Below are 17,702 nucleotides of genomic sequence, written 5' to 3'. Positions count from 1 at the left end.
GAAATGACATTAGATTTTAAAGATTCGCTGGCAATTTAATTTCAAATTTAATGACTACATAATACGAATACAAAATGGAACAGATGATGATTTATATTTTTATATTATATTTGTAGACGAATCGTAGATCGGCAAATAAACAACAATCTTCTTCATGATATTTTTTTTTGGATCGCCGATCTAATTACAGGAAGGACATTCTCTTATCACTTCCTTACTTATTAATTGTAACCATTATTGTATTATAAGCATTATGTTAGTATACGCCACCGGCACCAATTATGGAGGCCACACATTGGTTATAATTTTTTCTTCCCTTTTTCTTTTTTATTATCTGTGGTCCTCTTGTCGTGGCTATTAATAAAAAAATAAGAACTGTAACATTTTTGCTTCATGACTTCTGACATATTATACGAAATTCTTACTTTCACGGTACATGATCGATATTGATTTTTAATAATAATATTTCGATAGTATTGGTTCTTAAATAAATTCTTAAAAACCGAAAAGGAAAATTACAATATAATGAAAGTTGAAAGTCTTCTGCTTTACGCTCCGGACTTAACAATTAGACGATGATTATGAAAAAGATCTTAAACTTTTGTTCGTTTGAATTAATTTCTCTAGAAAAGGTGAATTCTTTTTAGATTGAACCGTTCTTATGCAAGTCTCCAGTCATTTAGCGAGTACTCTGCGATTGAGTACAAAAGTCTTTCATTACTTGATACTGATTTATCTATAGATTTCGAGTAATTGAATCGACTTAAATTACGAGACCTGTATCTTGATAAGAATGAGAATGATTAAGTTTAGAAGATTCTATTTTAAACAGAAGGGTATATATATATGTTATTTAGTATAACTATTGTTTGTATTCCGTAAATAAATAAATTATTTATTTGATATAATTTTTTTTAATGGAAATGATGGGGGCTTCCTTGACAGATTTCTGACAAAGGAACTGTTTTAATACTAGTTAATTAACAACTATTATATTTTTAATTACGCAAAGAATATACAGGCGCAAATCGAATGCGCGAACTCAAGGTTCTTATTACACTATTTGCGGTACAAAACCATGCTATCTACTACCAATCATATTAGGTCCTTACATATGAAATTGGCGTTTTGTATGGGAGGAACAAAAAGTCGAATATTTTTAAATATAATATATTTAATTAATCAAAGTATGAACCATTGTTTTCTATGCACTTTTGCCATCTCATAGGTAGTTCATTGATCCCTTTACAAAAAAAACAGTAGGACGGGAATCAATAAAATCTGTGAAGGCGATTTGGACTGCCCCATCAGAGTTAAATTTTTTCCCTTGCAAGAAGTTGTCTAAATTTCGAGAAAAATGGTAATCTGTTCGAGAAAGGTCCGGGGAGTACGGAGGATGTGTTAGACATTCCAATTGAAACTCTTCTAATTTGGTACCCGTCTGTTGTGCAGTGTGCGGTCTAGCGTTGTCGTGAAGTAGCAGTGGCGTGAAGCGATTGACCAGCCTAGGTTGTTTAGCCGCTAGGTTTTCCATCATGGTTTGCAATTGCTAACAATAGACATCAGCCGTAATAGTCTGGCCAGATTTGAGAAAACTGCAATGAACAATAACGGCAGTAGTCCACCAAACGCTTACGTGTAACTTTTTTGGGGTTCATTTTCGCTTGGGGCAGGATTTGGCTGGCTGGCCAGGATCCAACCATTGCGCTGAGCGCTTCCAATTATCGTAAAGAATCCAATTCTCATCACAGGTAATGATTCGGTTTAAAATACCTTCATTATTGTGCCGGTTCAGTAATGTAACGCAGCAGTCGACGCGCGTTTGCCGGTTTGCTTCAGTCAATTCGTGAGGTACCCGCCTTTCAAGCTTTTTAATCTTCCCAATTTGCTTCAAGTGAATTAAAATAGTTTTATCACTAACACCGCAGCCTGCAGCTAACTCGGACGTGGTTTGCGATGGATCCGCTTTCACAATAGCCTTCAATACTTCATTATCAACTTGGGTCTCAGGCCGTCCACGGGGCTGGTTCTGCAGGTCGAAATTTCCAGAACGAAAACGTTGGAACCAAAAACGAACTGTGTTTTCTTTTGCAACATGACCGCCATACACATCATTCACCCTTCGAGTCGTTTCCGCAGCACTAGTGCCATGGCGGAACTTGTACTCGGAAATAATGCGATACTTTAAGTTTTCCATTTTGTAAAACGCATTTCAGTTTTCAACAAGTTTTCCATTTTTTCTGTTTGAGTGACGCAAACAGAAAAAAACAGAAGAAAAAACAAATGAATGACGGTCATCGAAGCACAAATACATGAGTAAATAGCTGTACAAATTTGAAATTGAAATTCCTAACCAAAGAGGAGGTATTTGAGGTAAAAGTGGCTAGTACGACAAAACGCCAATTTCATATGTAAGGACCTAATATTTATTTGATTAAGACAATTCTTTTAACCACAAAGAACGAGTTACACTAATTTTAAATAAGAAACGATTTGTAAAAAAAAACCATCAACAAGCATACAAGGGTAGAGTAGATAAGGTACTGCGAGCGTACTTTATGACGCGTTCAGCATTATTGAACACTAATGATAATTAATTGACGCGAATTTATATATCCCGACGTTTCCATTATATCTGAGAAGTCATGATCAGCGAGACACTGCCTTAGCATGTTTTTACGAAACGCGAACTCTATAATTTTGTATTACAAACAACACATATAAAAATCAACTGGCTTGAGAAGATTTCTAATAAAGAATTCCGAACCGCTTATCGGCCACCAGATTTAACGTCGCAAATGGAGAAAGATCGGATACCTACACTATTTAAACCAACCAATCTCCAATCTACTAGACACTAGACTAGACGTTCTTAAACCTGGCGACACACAGTCACACAGTCCACAGTCCTCTTACGCGCGCTTGGAACTTGGACAATAAGTCAATATTTTTTGTTTATTCACTTAGAATATACTAATTCTTTACCCGATGTTTTTGCCACAAAGAAAAAGATTTTTGTACATTTCGTAATCATTTGTTTTTCTACCAAGTAGGTTATAGCATTCGCTGAGACACACTATCGACTTTTGGGTCTAAGGCTTCCTCAGGATGTTTTCAGAATTGAAGTGTAGAATATTGATTGGTGCTCAACCTAGATTCGAACCCACGACCTCAGATAAGAGTAGCATGCTGAAGCCACTAGGCCAACACTGCCATAAAGACCATATTTCTTTAATTTTACTTTTCAGTATCGACTTCTTGAAAAGTTTGGTTCATTCTTACATCTCGAAAATTATTTTGGGGTCTTACAAATACAGCAATCAATTTGTACGAAAACTAAACAATACCACCTAGTGTAGGTGACGCTTGGCTAGTCGCACAAAAACTATCGCTATAAAAAAAACATATACAAAAGTTGTTCATATATTTTAATAGGAAATAATATCAACTTAGCATTTAACTATAATTTCATAAAACTATCACAGGAAGTTCTGAGCTGACACATAATATATGCATAATAACAGATATTTAAATAAACCACGATATAACGTTTATTCTAAAAGCTTTTAAAACAAAAAATTACGATTTTAACATGTCGTAATGATGCATGGTCATCGTGAAATGAATTTGAAAATTTAAATAAAGATGTATTTGTTATTAAAATGTTTTAAAAACTAATATGTAATATTATAATTATTACAGTTATAATGATCGTTACATTGACGTTAGAATTAAATGTGCGTAATATATTTTTTTTAAATAAATATAATTATTTAAAGACCTAGAATTTAATGTAAAGACAAATTTTGCAAGATAATGACTTATAACTCTAAGTATATAATATGCTAGATTGCTGAAGTTGTATTAGAATAGATATAGGGAGAACATAAAAAAAGTAAATTTTATTCACAACAAGAAATATATATTTGTAAGTTTCCGATAGATTTGTAAACAATTAGCTGATATAAGAACTCTTCGGGATGATTGAGAACTGTACTAGAAACTTATACCTCAGAGTCTAGTAGAATACGCTTATACACAGATATTAGCTACGTATGTTATAATACTAGGAACAATACTATACATTATTAAACTTAACTAAATGCCTTTTTTAAGTTTTACGAATTCTATTCGCAGTCTTTGGCCTACGATATATTTCTACCAACCTTAAATATTAAAAAATATGATATTTAAAGTGAGTTAAAACTTATTTCTTTAGAAACATTATAAACGGACTAACAAGTGAACTAATTATCTGACATTACTTTTTGTTTTTAACATTATATGCCGCCTGAACATGGTAAGTAAATACAGTGTATACTCCATGTAACGTCCCTCGATTTAACGACGAACTCCCGAAAGCCTCGAAATCAATTGGCTTTGTTTACAAATTGCGATTGCTTGCACGTGTAGACTGTTATGGACCAGGACTAATAAGTAGGAGTCATGGATTACCTATACGTAGGTACATATCTAGATCTTCTCTCCATTTAACGACAACTCTAAAACCCCATACAATGCAGAATCCCTTCAGTGCCGTTATATAGGGTTTACACTGTAGATTCAATTCCCGGCAATAAGGTATATTGAAGGTAAATATCAATGATACAGATATATAAATATGTTTGTCCTGATAGCTGACGAAACAGATTTAAAAATACAAATGAGATTCAAGACTATAATTTTCGAATTGTGAATTATAATGAAGTTGAATTAATTAAAAAATAACAGCACTCAATTAGCGTAATTTGATACAAAACAGACGTACACACATCAATTGAATAGTTTTCATGTCAGACGATTGAGCTGTGCGCAGACCATTATTGTAAGGATTTTGAAAAAGTACCTTGCATAACTATCGAAGTCTCATACGAGTTCTTGAGACTGGAAATACATTTATCTAATAACTTATAATTACCAGGTAACATGAACTACGACGCTTGCATCGCAAAAAGGCGAAGTTTCACCATCCATAAATTGTTCACACTTCAGTGAATGCATCAACTCGAAGTTCTTCACTAATTACTAAGTTAGTAATTAAAAATTCGATTCCGTACGTACGCCGATTGCATTACGCAGGCACAAGGGCCGACACGAATGGAAATATCATTGTTACACTGAGTAGAACTAGGCTGAGCTGGTTTGAAGTTCCGCTGTCCGTTACACCGCACTCTTGTCCGCGATATTCCAGACAGAAGTTCTGCGAAAGAACAAATTTTGAGCCATAAAATAACGTTTCTTCACTGTATTTGTTTCTGGATTTGTGGACGTCATACGGCTAACTATATACACTTATGAACGTCAATATTTAAAAAAGGTAGATCTTAACCAGTTCTCATATAAAGAGCGTAGTACGGGCGAAAACTGGCAACAAACTTTACTTTACTTAAAAATGCATGTCGATTTTGAAGTCACCTAAAAACCAAGACGGACTCTAAACTTTAGTTTAATTTAACTCCCGATGATCACCTGTGAAATCAATTTTATTAAATATATTAATATATATTATACCTTAAAATGTTGTATGGTCACTATGTTATAAACACAAAACTTCAGAAAAAAATATAGTAATAAATTGTAAAAAATACATTTCTGAATTTAATTTAGCTGTATTGATTGACGTCAACTATAATTCCGTCTTACTTTTGGTTGTTATAATTTTATATATTTATAATTATATAAAATTATAATACTAATAAAGTTAGCATAAATTATTTTAGCTGCCGTAATTTTGCTAATCTTAATACCTTTATGATATTAGATGCCATTCTCTTGAGGAATGCGCTGGTGAACAAGGCAGCATCGTCTCCACACGACCTCTGAACCGTCCGCTCGGAACACTGGAGGTATTCTTGGAACGAGCTGGAATGTGCAATTGGTTATGAATACATACACCGCATATAATTTAGCCGTCTTTATGTTTTGTTTTTAACAGGATTTATCGTTGTTTATTTTTAAACCGATGTAGTAATTAAAATAACTCGGATTCTCTATACTTATGTTAGTTAGAAAAAAATCGAAGTAGCTTTTATGAACCACAGACAGTCAGTTTACTCCGAAAAAGAAGCACCGCAACCGTACCGTACGCGATTAAATAATAAGCGATACATTTTGCATATGTTGGAATGAAATAAATTGGCAATTAATGGCACGTATTCTAAAACAAAAGGTCAACCAAATATGGCTAAAAAATAGGCAACAAATCTCTGATTGAAATCCAAGTTTCGAATCTTACCCTTAAAGCTACATAAAAGTGGGGTAGAATCGCCTTTGTAAACTACATTTTGTTCACCGTATTTTGAAAGAAAGATCTAGACCAATCTAGATCAACTATATAATTTGGAAACCGTTCTATTGCTGGGAGATCTTTTCTCGAACAAAGTTTAAAGTTATTACTGATATAATTTTTTTACGACTTAAATAGGCTAAAATGCTAATGCTATGTGATTTTTTTATTGCGTAAAGCGTTTCCTAGACCACATAATGAACTTCTATTTCGAAGCTTTTATTTTGATAGAATGTTCATTCACTTTTCAATTGAAGGGTTTTAAAAGTTCGCAGTTCGTTCACACAATTCGCACTGCAATTTTCAACGGGAATAGTTTTGTTTTTGTTTATCTTTTCATTGTGTCGACGCACGGTCAGCGATGTATAAGTCCGGTGATATTGGCTGAATGACTTTATAGAAGCTAGCTTTTAAATATTCAAACATTTTTTCTCATCGTACGTGACTGATAAATAGCAACGAACCGTTAATCGTTAAGTGGCTCCTAAATCTCGAGCATTCAATTAGAATACTAAATACGTCGTTTAAGATTTTTTTTATTTATGTTTTAGTACCTTTTTTATCACAGGGAAAAAACGGACAGAAGGCTCACTTGATGTAAAGTTTTACCGTTGCCCATGGACAATCACTTTGCCAGAAGACGTCAGCGACGCACATTCGAGTTCGAGTCTTTTAACAATTGGTACGGTCCAGAAGGACCACTTGTCGAATTGGCTCGGAAATATTTCAATGAGCACACTGGTTTCACATAATGGTGGTGCCCGGTAAAAACTGCCTTTAGAAACGACCAGATGTGGAACGACGACGACCTTACTAAGATATTCTTATATAATGATTAAAGTATTGCAGGTCTGGGAAATATACGCAAGCGTGTCGCTAGACGTGAAAAAAATTTTTTATTATGGAATATAAGATACAGGTATCACTTATTCCATGTCATTAAATTTGTATAGACTCATCGGCAAAGAAGACAGTGGGTGTAGGCCGAAAGAAAAAGCCGGCGTAAAAAACTCTCGGTACTCTTTTAAAATAGCAAATCATCATACAAAATGGCATACAACACATATTGTAAAACAAATATCGCAAATTTATTAGAAGTAGCCTGTCTGGCACTAGTCTAACTTTTATCGGCTATATAATCGTTAACTTTAGTAAGCTTTTTACACAGCTTCTTTTTAATACATTTCTTTAATTTATTAAAAGGCAGCGATAAAAGAGCCTCAGAGATTTTATTAAAGAAAATCACTTCTCCCAAAAAATAATTACTAACTTTAGACGCGGAAATTGCAGCCTGCGTTTCGGAGTATTAACATTATGCGTATGTTCTACTCTAGTAAACTTATCACAATTTTTGTATACATACATAATATTTTATAAAGGGAAAGGTAAGTATATTAATTTCCTTGAATTTATCTCTCAGAGATTCCCTACATTTTTAATTATAGATTGCACGAATTTCTTTTGCAGGATGAAAATATTTTCGACATTTTTAAGTCATTAAGCTGAAAGTAACTAAATAAACAAGTCTAGCTGTATCGACATCGGTTAGTGAGCGAATATTTTTCAGTATCGCAGTAGTACTAAGTCTTTTGAAAGTATTAAACAATCATACTTCATAGTCTGAAAAATCGCTCAAAAAGTACCAGGTTCTTTATCTATTCCGTGTTAACTTAGGGTTTATAAATTTACGTATAGCAAAATATTTCATTAAAATAAATATGTGTGAGAGACAACCTTGGCCTATACAAAGTTCTTTATAATTAGAAACTAATAGTTAAAAATACAAATAAATTAATAGATAGAAAGAAATTATAACGTAATATATAACAGAGTAAAATTAGAACTTGTAAAATATAAAGTTTGTGAAATTATTATCAAAATCGTGGCGAGGTAAAGTTTCTAATGTCTAAGTAATTAATTATCTAGGACTCGTTCGAGTAGCGATAAATTCCATTTCTTGACAGCTTTTGAAAACTTAGATTGAGTGAGTAATTAAATGCGAAGAAACCTTAAATTGTTCAAAAGGTCAAATACTTTAGCCACAATCAGACGTGATATGAAATTAACAAATTATTGTAATAATTTTTCACCATTTGTAAAGTATTTAAGGAAACAAAGGAATTTAAGATCAAAGTTAAAATTGTATGAAAATTTTAAATTAGCAAAAATCTAGACCCATTTATTGCAGGCTAATCAATTGACACTGTTCATTGTTAATTTTCCGCACGTTTTAGGCACCAAGGGAATAGCACCTCTTAGTGGTAGTGGTGGTAGGTTTTGGTGTTTTCTGTACCATTAGTTTATATATACTAAGCAAAAAAAAATGCACGCAACTTAACTGCTATTGCTCATAAAAACCAATAATTACAAATATCTCTTACCAGCACATAGTTCGCAGGTCCTCATGGCTTCCACTATCAGTCTCGTACTGGTTGCCGAGTGACGTCAAAGTCACCTCATAATTCTTGCTACAAGTTTCATACTCAGGTCGCACCTTCTTCACGCAATCAGCATGTCTCAGGTACTCATCCTGATATGTGCCGCGTGTACAAAGCTCTTGAACCACATCAGTTATCCCGGCGTACATCCGCCTAAACACGACTTGTTCGCTCTTCTCCATACAAACTTCTGTGTAGTTGTCTATACATTTGATTCCCGCACGAAGTTCTCTATAACAAATCACCTTCGATGTAATACAACCTCATTAATATGAGACCATGGCAAGTATCAGTTCGAGCTTTTATCATAATTTGGTGAATATCGAATTTTTAGAAGGCAAGGCAAATGTGATTATATACTTATTAATGAAAAATAATGATCAAAACGAACCCATTCGTCCAACTACGAGATTTCAGATACGATATAACTCTCCTGTGCCATAAACATCTAACAGTAATTTAACACGTTAAAGTTTATTATCATAAATTAATTCATTAACACAGTTGTAGTCGGTTTATTAATGAACAGATTTAAAATATAACTCCCGCTTATAAACTAAATCTTATACTACTTAAATAATGTAAACTCTTATAATGCAATCATAATCTTCATTATTTCAATTTATATTCAAGCTCATTAATTAAGAGTACGAAAACAAAAAAAAATCAATAAAAACCTTTTATATTTCTGAAAACTATCTCTAGAAAGTTTACACAATGATTCACTCGGCCAGTTAATTTTCACAGTCAAGAAAGGAATAAACTTTGAAACTGCATTAGTTAGTATGCGAAATTTATCTTACTTCAAAGTTTCCTGGTAACATTGAAAGGCTTTTTGTCAATAGTACTGAGCTTGTGGCTGAATAAAAAAGACTAATGAGATAACTTAAGAATAGAACAATTTATAGTTCAGAAATACAGTGTGGGTAACACTATATTAAAATGCTGGCAACGTTCTTAAAGCCCTCTGGTAATGTGAGTGTCTATGGGCGGCGGTATTACTTAACCTCAGACGAGCCCTTTTGCCCCGTTACATAAAAAAAGCATATAGCAATAGTTGCTCAATACGATTTCTCTCATGAGCCTACGGTTTCTGTAGATAAAAAAATAAAATAAAAAGAATTGATTTAGGTCTGGGATTCAGATTTCGATCTGTTTCATAATCATTTTTGGGTCAAAGGCAAGCCGGTTTTCTCCCGAAACACGCGCAAATTATGCTTAGAATGTTTTATGCATTAACAATAAAAACTAATGTATTCGTATGTTTTACTTTTCTGAACGAATAAAGACAAGGGTTTCTAAAAATACTCGGTCCACTTTCAAGACAACATCACAGGACAATGTTCACGGAATTTCACTTGTATTCTTTGATATTAAGTTTTCCGTTTCGAATAACTGCAGTCATAGAGTATAAACTCAAACTCAAAATAACTTTATTCATAATGGTAACCAATTAACCTTTGAACGTCAACAGAAAAGATGTTAAATAGATTCTAAATTTACATTTACTACCAGTTCGCAAGTCAAAACGTAGAGCGGGCAAGAAGCTTTCAAAGCAGCCAATTGGAAAGCAACACCTTCTAACCTGATGTAACCCAAAACATAATTTTACATAAGCCATTGTTAACATGACGCATATACCCTTATTACTGGGGTTGCCTGGAAGAAATCACTTATTGCTGATAAGACCGCCTATTGCGCCTTTGTCTTTTAATTTTATGTTTTGTTAATACACCCAATTACAATTTATACACCATAGAAACTTAAAAATTCTGTATTAAATAAGGTAAACCTAATTAAAGATAGCAGACTTTTATTTGGCTCTTTTATTGATAGCATAGTTCGCTTAAAAAATATTAGGATTAGTCTTAAGGGCGTCGACTAACTTCACTCAAGTCAAAACTAAAACTTACTGTACTCTGCCTATGTTTGATCTTACGGAGAGTATGACTCGCAAGTATGTAACTGCCAATATGCCGTTTATATAGTAATCGTATAGAACTTATACAAAGGAAATTGATCAGACATCTTCAGTATAAAACACCTGCCTACCTGACTTCTTAACACAAGCATTTCCACATTCTTTCACTCTCAGTTAGACGTGAAATAGACTGTCCTTAGTGGCTAAGTAATTTCTTCGTGTATACAATAGGACTATAAAAACATGAACCTATTGTAACTCTATACAACTACAGTTTATATTCTAGATTATGGTTAGGGCAGAGACTAAATTTGACAATTTTACTGTTGATATTGACATGTTCGCCACAAGTATGTCGGTGAAAGCTCTGGCATCTGAATAATTTAGAAACCAATATTCTATCAGAAGTTTACTGTCCTAAGTGTTCATCAACTAAATTAATTTGTTGTAATGATTTGTACATACTTGGTTTTACGTGATAACTTCTTTATTGGTGTACAAGGTTATTTGTATTTAATACGTAATTTAGTTATTGTAAATCTTAATAAATAAAATCAATTTAAAAATAATCGTTTTTGTGTTTAGCAATGAAGTGTGAATAATATGTCATGCCAGTCTGTGTATATCATGCTTATAATATAACAAAAAATAAAATAATAATTAACTTGAAAAATATACAAAATCAAAGAAAGGGGTTACTGATATACACAAACAAACGTGTGTGTACTTATGTACACGCTTAGAAGTTATACTTTTTAGGCGTAACAAATAAAAATCTTATCAAAATTTTTATCTTTCGCTTACTTCTACGTTTGTAGAAAAAAAGTACACTAACAATAAAACGAATGTACTCGCATCATTTTTCCCTAACGCGCCTGAAGAATTATAACTGAAAAAAAACTAAAATGTTGACTATAGCTAACTTCAGGGTGTCGGTTTCTTGGGCCGGTGTGCGCGCATCGTAAAAATTTACTCTCATCATTTTTCCCTAATGCGCTAAAAGAAGTATAACTTCAAAAATATAAAACATTAACTTTACGAACAGAATCCTACTAATCACTATCAAGATTACACTAGATTATCTACTGAAAATATTAAACGCATTTATACAAAAGAAATAAAATCTTTAATATAAATAGACACGATAAAATCAAGCATTTAGTTTAGCGTTAAAATTATTCAAAGCCACTCTCCATACAAATGCTGACCATTGAACCGCCCAATCGAGTGAAAGCTAAAGTTAAAGTACGACTATTCTAAATTGCTGTTTACCGCAAACAAAAACACCAAATTAAGATGAGCTAAATGCGTACCGCGGACCGTTTTGCTGGAAGTTAGCTGGCGCTGACGGGATCTTGCGAAACTTATTCTACACGAACTTCACTTAAATGAGTGAGCCGTAAATTTTCCCTTGGTACCAAAGTGCAAAAGGCCAAATTAAGTTATGAAGTGTAAACTATGAAACGATGGACGCATAACTTTAACAATTACTGAACTTTTTATGATATCATTTTTCATTGTAAGTTTAAACAGTTACACTAAGCAGTGTTGCCTAGTGGCTTCAGCGACCGTCAAGCAAGACATGAACGGAAGAAAAATGTCTTGAAAAAACCGGCAAGTTTTAGATAAAATATCGACGGCGCCTGTAGAAAACTGAAGGCTGACACAGAAACTCAGTCCTAAAACGGTTGTAGCACCATCTTATCTTGTCGTTCTGCTGTCATGTTTGTATTTAATGTAAATTAAAATAATTATTATTTTTGTTTCTGTGAAACTGTATGATACATCCAATTCTAAGTTTATATTTTTCGAAAGAAAGCTTCAAATATAAAAATACGAATTATACGCCTCTAGAATACAGACCATTGCTGTATCTAAATTAAATATCTCAAAATGTGTAGGTTCATAATACAGTTTGAACTTCTCTCACTCGTGTCTCGAATAATATTAATTAAATTAAGTTTCTAAAAGTAATTTAATTTTGTATCATAAGAATTACTTTCTTAGATTAAATATAATTCATTAGATGTAACGTTTCCTTATATTTATATTTTCAATTACATTACTATAACTCACGACTTACATCTAACTCACTCATCACGATATGTAAAATCTATTTAATCTAGTTACTCTAATAGTAACAATACATTTTTATAATGAAATCATGAGCAGGGCTTTCTGAGTGTATTTCGAAATTTCGCAAGCGCGTAAACACCGTACGGACACAATTTATCGATTTTTTTTATAATCTATAAGTTAGTGATATAGAAAATTGGAAGGACTTTACTCACATGCAACTTTTGTCCAGTTCTTCTCTTGTGAGGGCGAAGGATATTTCTGGGGAACTAAGTACCGGCAGCGCCATAGAACACCTCTGAAGTAGATCCTCTTGTTTATTGCAATGTTCTTTCAAAGCCTCTGTAATAACGGAGAAATATGTTATGTAAAATAATATATATATAGCTACTTTAATCATATTTGTGGAGGGATAACCTTCCTCCAACCCAGTGTTTCAAAACGTGGATCCCACGCCCCACCAGGGAGCAATTTAATTGTTAAGGGGGCCAATCAAAAACAGCTGGATATAACACAACGTGAAGACTTGAGACTGAAGCTAACCAAATTGGAACCTAATATAAAATCTCTGTGCAGCAAGCATCAAGCGCCTAGGATCTTACGAAATTAATATAGAAAAATCTTTATTAAAATTATTTGGAATCTGAATGTTTTCATTATGTTTTGAAAATTTGACAGGCCCCAAATAATTAAACTAAGATTGGAAATATAAAATGAGAAATCTTAAATAGTTAGTTTGTAATGAACAATTTCAATATCTATATATAAAAACAATATTATGTGGATCGTTTTTAGATCAGTAGAAAATATACACTAGAGAAGTATTTATTACGTATATAACAGTCTACAAATAACATCTTAATTTGACGCTTAAAGTATTTTTTTCAATCACACAATCGCGGGGTGAAAAATATAATTATAAATATTTATGCTTCAGCATGCGCAGTGCAATATTGTAGATATTTTTTATATGACGTATAAATTTTTTATTTAAGTTTTTTATGCAATCCAATTAATTACGATTATAATATATGCTTAATTTTTAATTTATATATAATATTATGATGCAAATCGTCAGTGTATAAATATCATATATAGATACTAAAACAATCTTTGATATTATTGTATTTACCATGAAAACATGACCAAACATTTGTTTAGAACCTTGAAACGTTTGCCTACAGATCCCACGTGGGTATCACGCAAAGACGCAATGTTTCCCACCATCTTCATTAAACGGAATTCTACCGTAAGCGTAAATAATAATCGTACTTTATTAAATACGCAAAATTCTCAAAATTCGTAAATCATGAGTACTATATGGTTACAAGGCAAGATACCAGCAGTGTCCTTTCACTTATCTAGATAACTGATTCTTGATAATGGCCTCGAAACGTGTGTGGCTCGTTGACTAGTTGAACGAGTTTATTTTTACCGGTGCCATTCCAACCTGATGCATTCCAATGGTGGTGGGGTGGCGAGCCCACCACGTGGCACCATTCCATTGGTTGTTCACATCGTACGATGCTTTGAATGTGTGTATCGGACGTCAACCAATGTAACATGAAGACCAATTTGACGAACATCTTTATACACAATCAATTAAGTCCATCAGATACCATAGGAAATCTATTTCCCTTGGAATTAATGCTGTAGATTGTTGTTTGACCTTTTTTATTACTGGTGCAGTCGTGCCACGCTAATTAAAATTGGGTGTTGTTTATCGAGAAAACAAATGACGCACTATCTATTAATACATCGTTATAATACATCTAAATATAAAGCGACTACTTTAGAATACAGGTGTACAAATGAAAACGTGTATAACACCTTATTTATAATAATACCGCGATTATATCTCGTGATTACGTGGCAAATGGCGTTAATTGCAGTAATTGTTAGCAATATTAACAGTAATTCAGTATTAACATAATATGTACGGATTATCCAGCCACAACAAGCATTAAAAGTCAAATGAGAATAATAAATTGGGGATAAGCCAGCGGCTAGCTACGTGTGGTATCATGTGCGATACATACTAAGTTTAATTACACTCAAAAATTAAGCATTTTGGTGTATGGCTGTTTTAAATGTTTATAATAAGTTTAAAGTCTTCTCTTTTTTTACTTGAAACTGTCATAAAGTTTTTTATATATAAAAACTCTTCTCTTTTGGGTTTAACAAAATATATGAACTATAGTAATTATTTTTTGTAGTTCTAAAAAGTGCTATTAGTAGTTATTTAAAATAAATTAATTTTATTTCCTTCCTCGAGAGATTATACAAGTATACTTTATAGTGCTTCGAATCGTCTCAATAAAATTTTCAAAATTTATATTTGTTCTATAAAAACATTTCCAGTAGTTTATTAACAAACTAAACTGCGTCGTTAGGATAGTTCATGTTCATCGCACCTTGAAAACAAGCCAAAAAATAAATACATAATAACGGAATCTCGGAATCGAGAATCGTGTGTTATCTTTTACTATAGCAAGAACTGCGAATGATAATACATATATCAAATTGTTATCTGAATAGATATTCCCTAGTGAATAGGGGAAACTAGAAAGGATCGCAAAGCAAATCGACCATCACTGATGTTCCCGCGTGCACAGTCATTTGTCATTTCCCTCAAATCAGATTGGGTCACTTTTTTACCTTTTCTCGCTTCGCTTAATCAGGACTTGTAAGGTGTGACATGTCACTTATTTTATCTAATCCATAAGATTTTAGGGAACTCTAGTACTTTAATTTACGTTAGTACATTTAAATACAAATTATAATTATTTACATAACGTGACATATAGGATTCTTTACGGCCTTCTTCTACTATTTTCGTTCAACGACATGTGCTTACCCGAAATCTGTAGCCAACAGTCAAATGATACAGTCAACCAACGATCCGACATCAAAATGGAGATTTTGATAGGCGCTAGCTCAAGGTTGCAATATCAGCGCTACGGATATTGAGATAATCATATCGAAATTTATTTAAAAACCATCAGAACCGTGTGGCTGTTTGAAGTTACAGAGTGCGGGCTTTTATTTTTATCCATTAAAGTTTTATTTAAATTAAAACATCAATACGATTCAAACCTGGTTTAAAAATTTTGTCTATAAAAAGCTAGTTACGGCTTTATAAGAGGTATGGTTAAGTAACGTAAGTAACAAAACACAATTACAAAATCATTGTAATAAATTAGTATTTTGGTGCATATCTGATAAATATCGGAATTGTACACCCGGGTCTCCTGTGGGCTATAAATTATTATCAATGCTACAATTTTACCAAGCTCATACTGACAATTGTGACCATTCGTAGATACGTATGTTCTCAAATTAAAATGTACATTTATTATCTATTTGAATGTATATATGTACCATTCTTATACTAAATTGCTGAACGTTTTACGGGATTGTCCGTTGATAAAACTGAATTTAAAAAATATATATACAATATATATATGTTTCTTTACGCTGATTCATAAACTACTAGTATGTGCGGAAAGAATACTGTCGTGGACAGTTGGACAGTATTCGTCTTCATACAAAGTATTAAAAAATTGAATAACTTTTGTGAATAAATAGAATGACGCGAAACAAATAAAAATTATAGGTATATCTAATAATTCTAAAGCGGAGCAGAATTTAAGTTAAAAACAACATTTATATAAATATTAAATAAAAATAACTTGAATATAACTGCAGTATTTACAAAGTGGCATGGTATGGCAATGGAGCCAAAATTAATAAAATTCTATTTGATTAAAATAGCCGTCAAGGTGTTTGGATGATCGCCTGAAATTTCAACTACACACCAATATACTGGAATATTAGACTAAGATAGCTAATACTCATAATATTATTAAATCACATTCTTTATGGAAATCTTGTGAATAACGAAGTCGATTCAACGTGGTCTGCAATTTTAAAAGTAGGTCTCTACTTTAGCCTTATCACAATATTATAGATTAAACTAAGAAATTAAAGTATACCTTCTGCGGTAAGAATACTCTATAAATAAAAAAATAACCAATTTACTATCTCAAATTTTAAAATATTACCTCGACCTCATTTGATTTTAATGATAACAAGTAAACAACAATAAATGATAAAAAACGCCAATTATTGACCTTCAATGGATGCAATATTTATAATAATGGTTACAAAAGTCGCATTTTACGATAAAAATATGTTTGCTAAAAATACGTAGGATTTTCTGAAATAAAAATATATCATAAAAATTAAAACCCGGTAAACCTTACTAAACAAGATTATATTTAAAGTAAGCAAACAGAAGTAATAAAATTATTACTACATTAAGGATGTACGACAAGCTCGCCTTGCTTTGAAAGGTAAAATTAATTCACAGGTATACCGAAATATTTAGTAACTTACCAATTCTAATAATTAAAACAGCGGCCATCCAAAATAATATAACTTTTTTGTATGTCATTTTTAAACTTTTGTAAGAGAATAACAATTCTTACAAAGTATTTCTGAGTCAATATTTTCTACGGTACGATATTTTATAAAATTATTTCACAAAAATATTCGTAAATTTAAAACTGAAGTTTTGTTTCGTGGTGAAACGTGTGCAATTTAAAACTTTTCATAAAACACGACACCATTCCTCTATACCCAAGGCAAAACTAATTTGTTTCTGCTTTCTCATATTTTCTGTGATTTTGTGTCATTCAACAAGTAATGTGTTCTGTGTTTAACACAGCGCATAGACTAAAATTTCTATGAACCATAACGTACTTAAACTGTATAATCTGTGCTAGTAATTTTGCCGTATGAAAACCATAATAAAAGTGACAGTACTTTTTGTCTCATTCATTCCTCATGGTGATGTCCATGACTACACACGCCAACATTATAGTTTAAACTTTAGCGCCTAGTCAATTTGAATTAACATTCAAGATCGAGATTTCTGATATCGTAATTTATTATGGTTTGAACGAATTAGCGCACTAGT

The 17,702-nt window shown here is 32.4% G+C and overlaps 1 protein-coding gene across 2 annotated transcripts; it reads right to left on the bottom strand.

Annotated features, from left to right (window-relative positions):
- Window positions 1–3,495: 3,495 nt before the first annotated feature.
- Window positions 3,496–17,381, bottom strand: LOC123708838. 2 transcript variants are annotated; one of them, XM_045659764.1, is made up of 5 exons: window positions 13,854–14,030; window positions 12,937–13,063; window positions 8,668–8,955; window positions 5,748–5,862; window positions 3,496–5,200 (listed from the first exon to the last, which is right to left on the bottom strand). In XM_045659764.1, the coding sequence occupies exons 2-5, from the start codon at window positions 13,008–13,010 to the stop codon at window positions 5,072–5,074; spliced, it is 606 nt and encodes a 201-aa protein (XP_045515720.1). In that variant the 5' UTR covers window positions 13,011–13,063; window positions 13,854–14,030; the 3' UTR covers window positions 3,496–5,071. The 2 variants fall into 2 exon arrangements, with proteins under 2 accessions (XP_045515720.1, XP_045515719.1); XM_045659763.1 differs by lacking the exon at window positions 13,854–14,030 and adding an exon at window positions 17,120–17,381 and having other exon boundaries at window positions 3,497–5,200.
- Window positions 17,382–17,702: the final 321 nt, after the last annotated feature.

The sequence above is a fragment of the Pieris brassicae genome, chromosome 4 (assembly GCF_905147105.1).
Source record: "Pieris brassicae chromosome 4, ilPieBrab1.1, whole genome shotgun sequence".
Classification (NCBI taxonomy): Eukaryota; Metazoa; Arthropoda; class Insecta; order Lepidoptera; family Pieridae; genus Pieris; species Pieris brassicae.
Note: the sequence above shows the minus strand (reverse complement) of the source record. Positions and strands in the feature narration are given on the sequence as shown.

What these genes read in the sequence shown, in the direction of transcription:
- LOC123708838 (XM_045659763.1), bottom strand. Translation starts at nt 17,177, where the DNA reads ATGACATACAAAAAAGTTATATTATTTTGGATGGCCGCTGTTTTAATT. An exon ending in TGTTTTAATTATTAGAATTG is followed by an intron (nt 13,064 to 17,119) that starts GTAAGTTACTAA and finishes CCGTTATTACAG; the next exon opens with AGGCTTTGAAAGAACATTGC. An exon ending in GACCTGCGAACTATGTGCTG is followed by an intron (nt 5,863 to 8,667) that starts GTAAGAGATATT and finishes TGCACATTCCAG; the next exon opens with CTCGTTCCAAGAATACCTCC.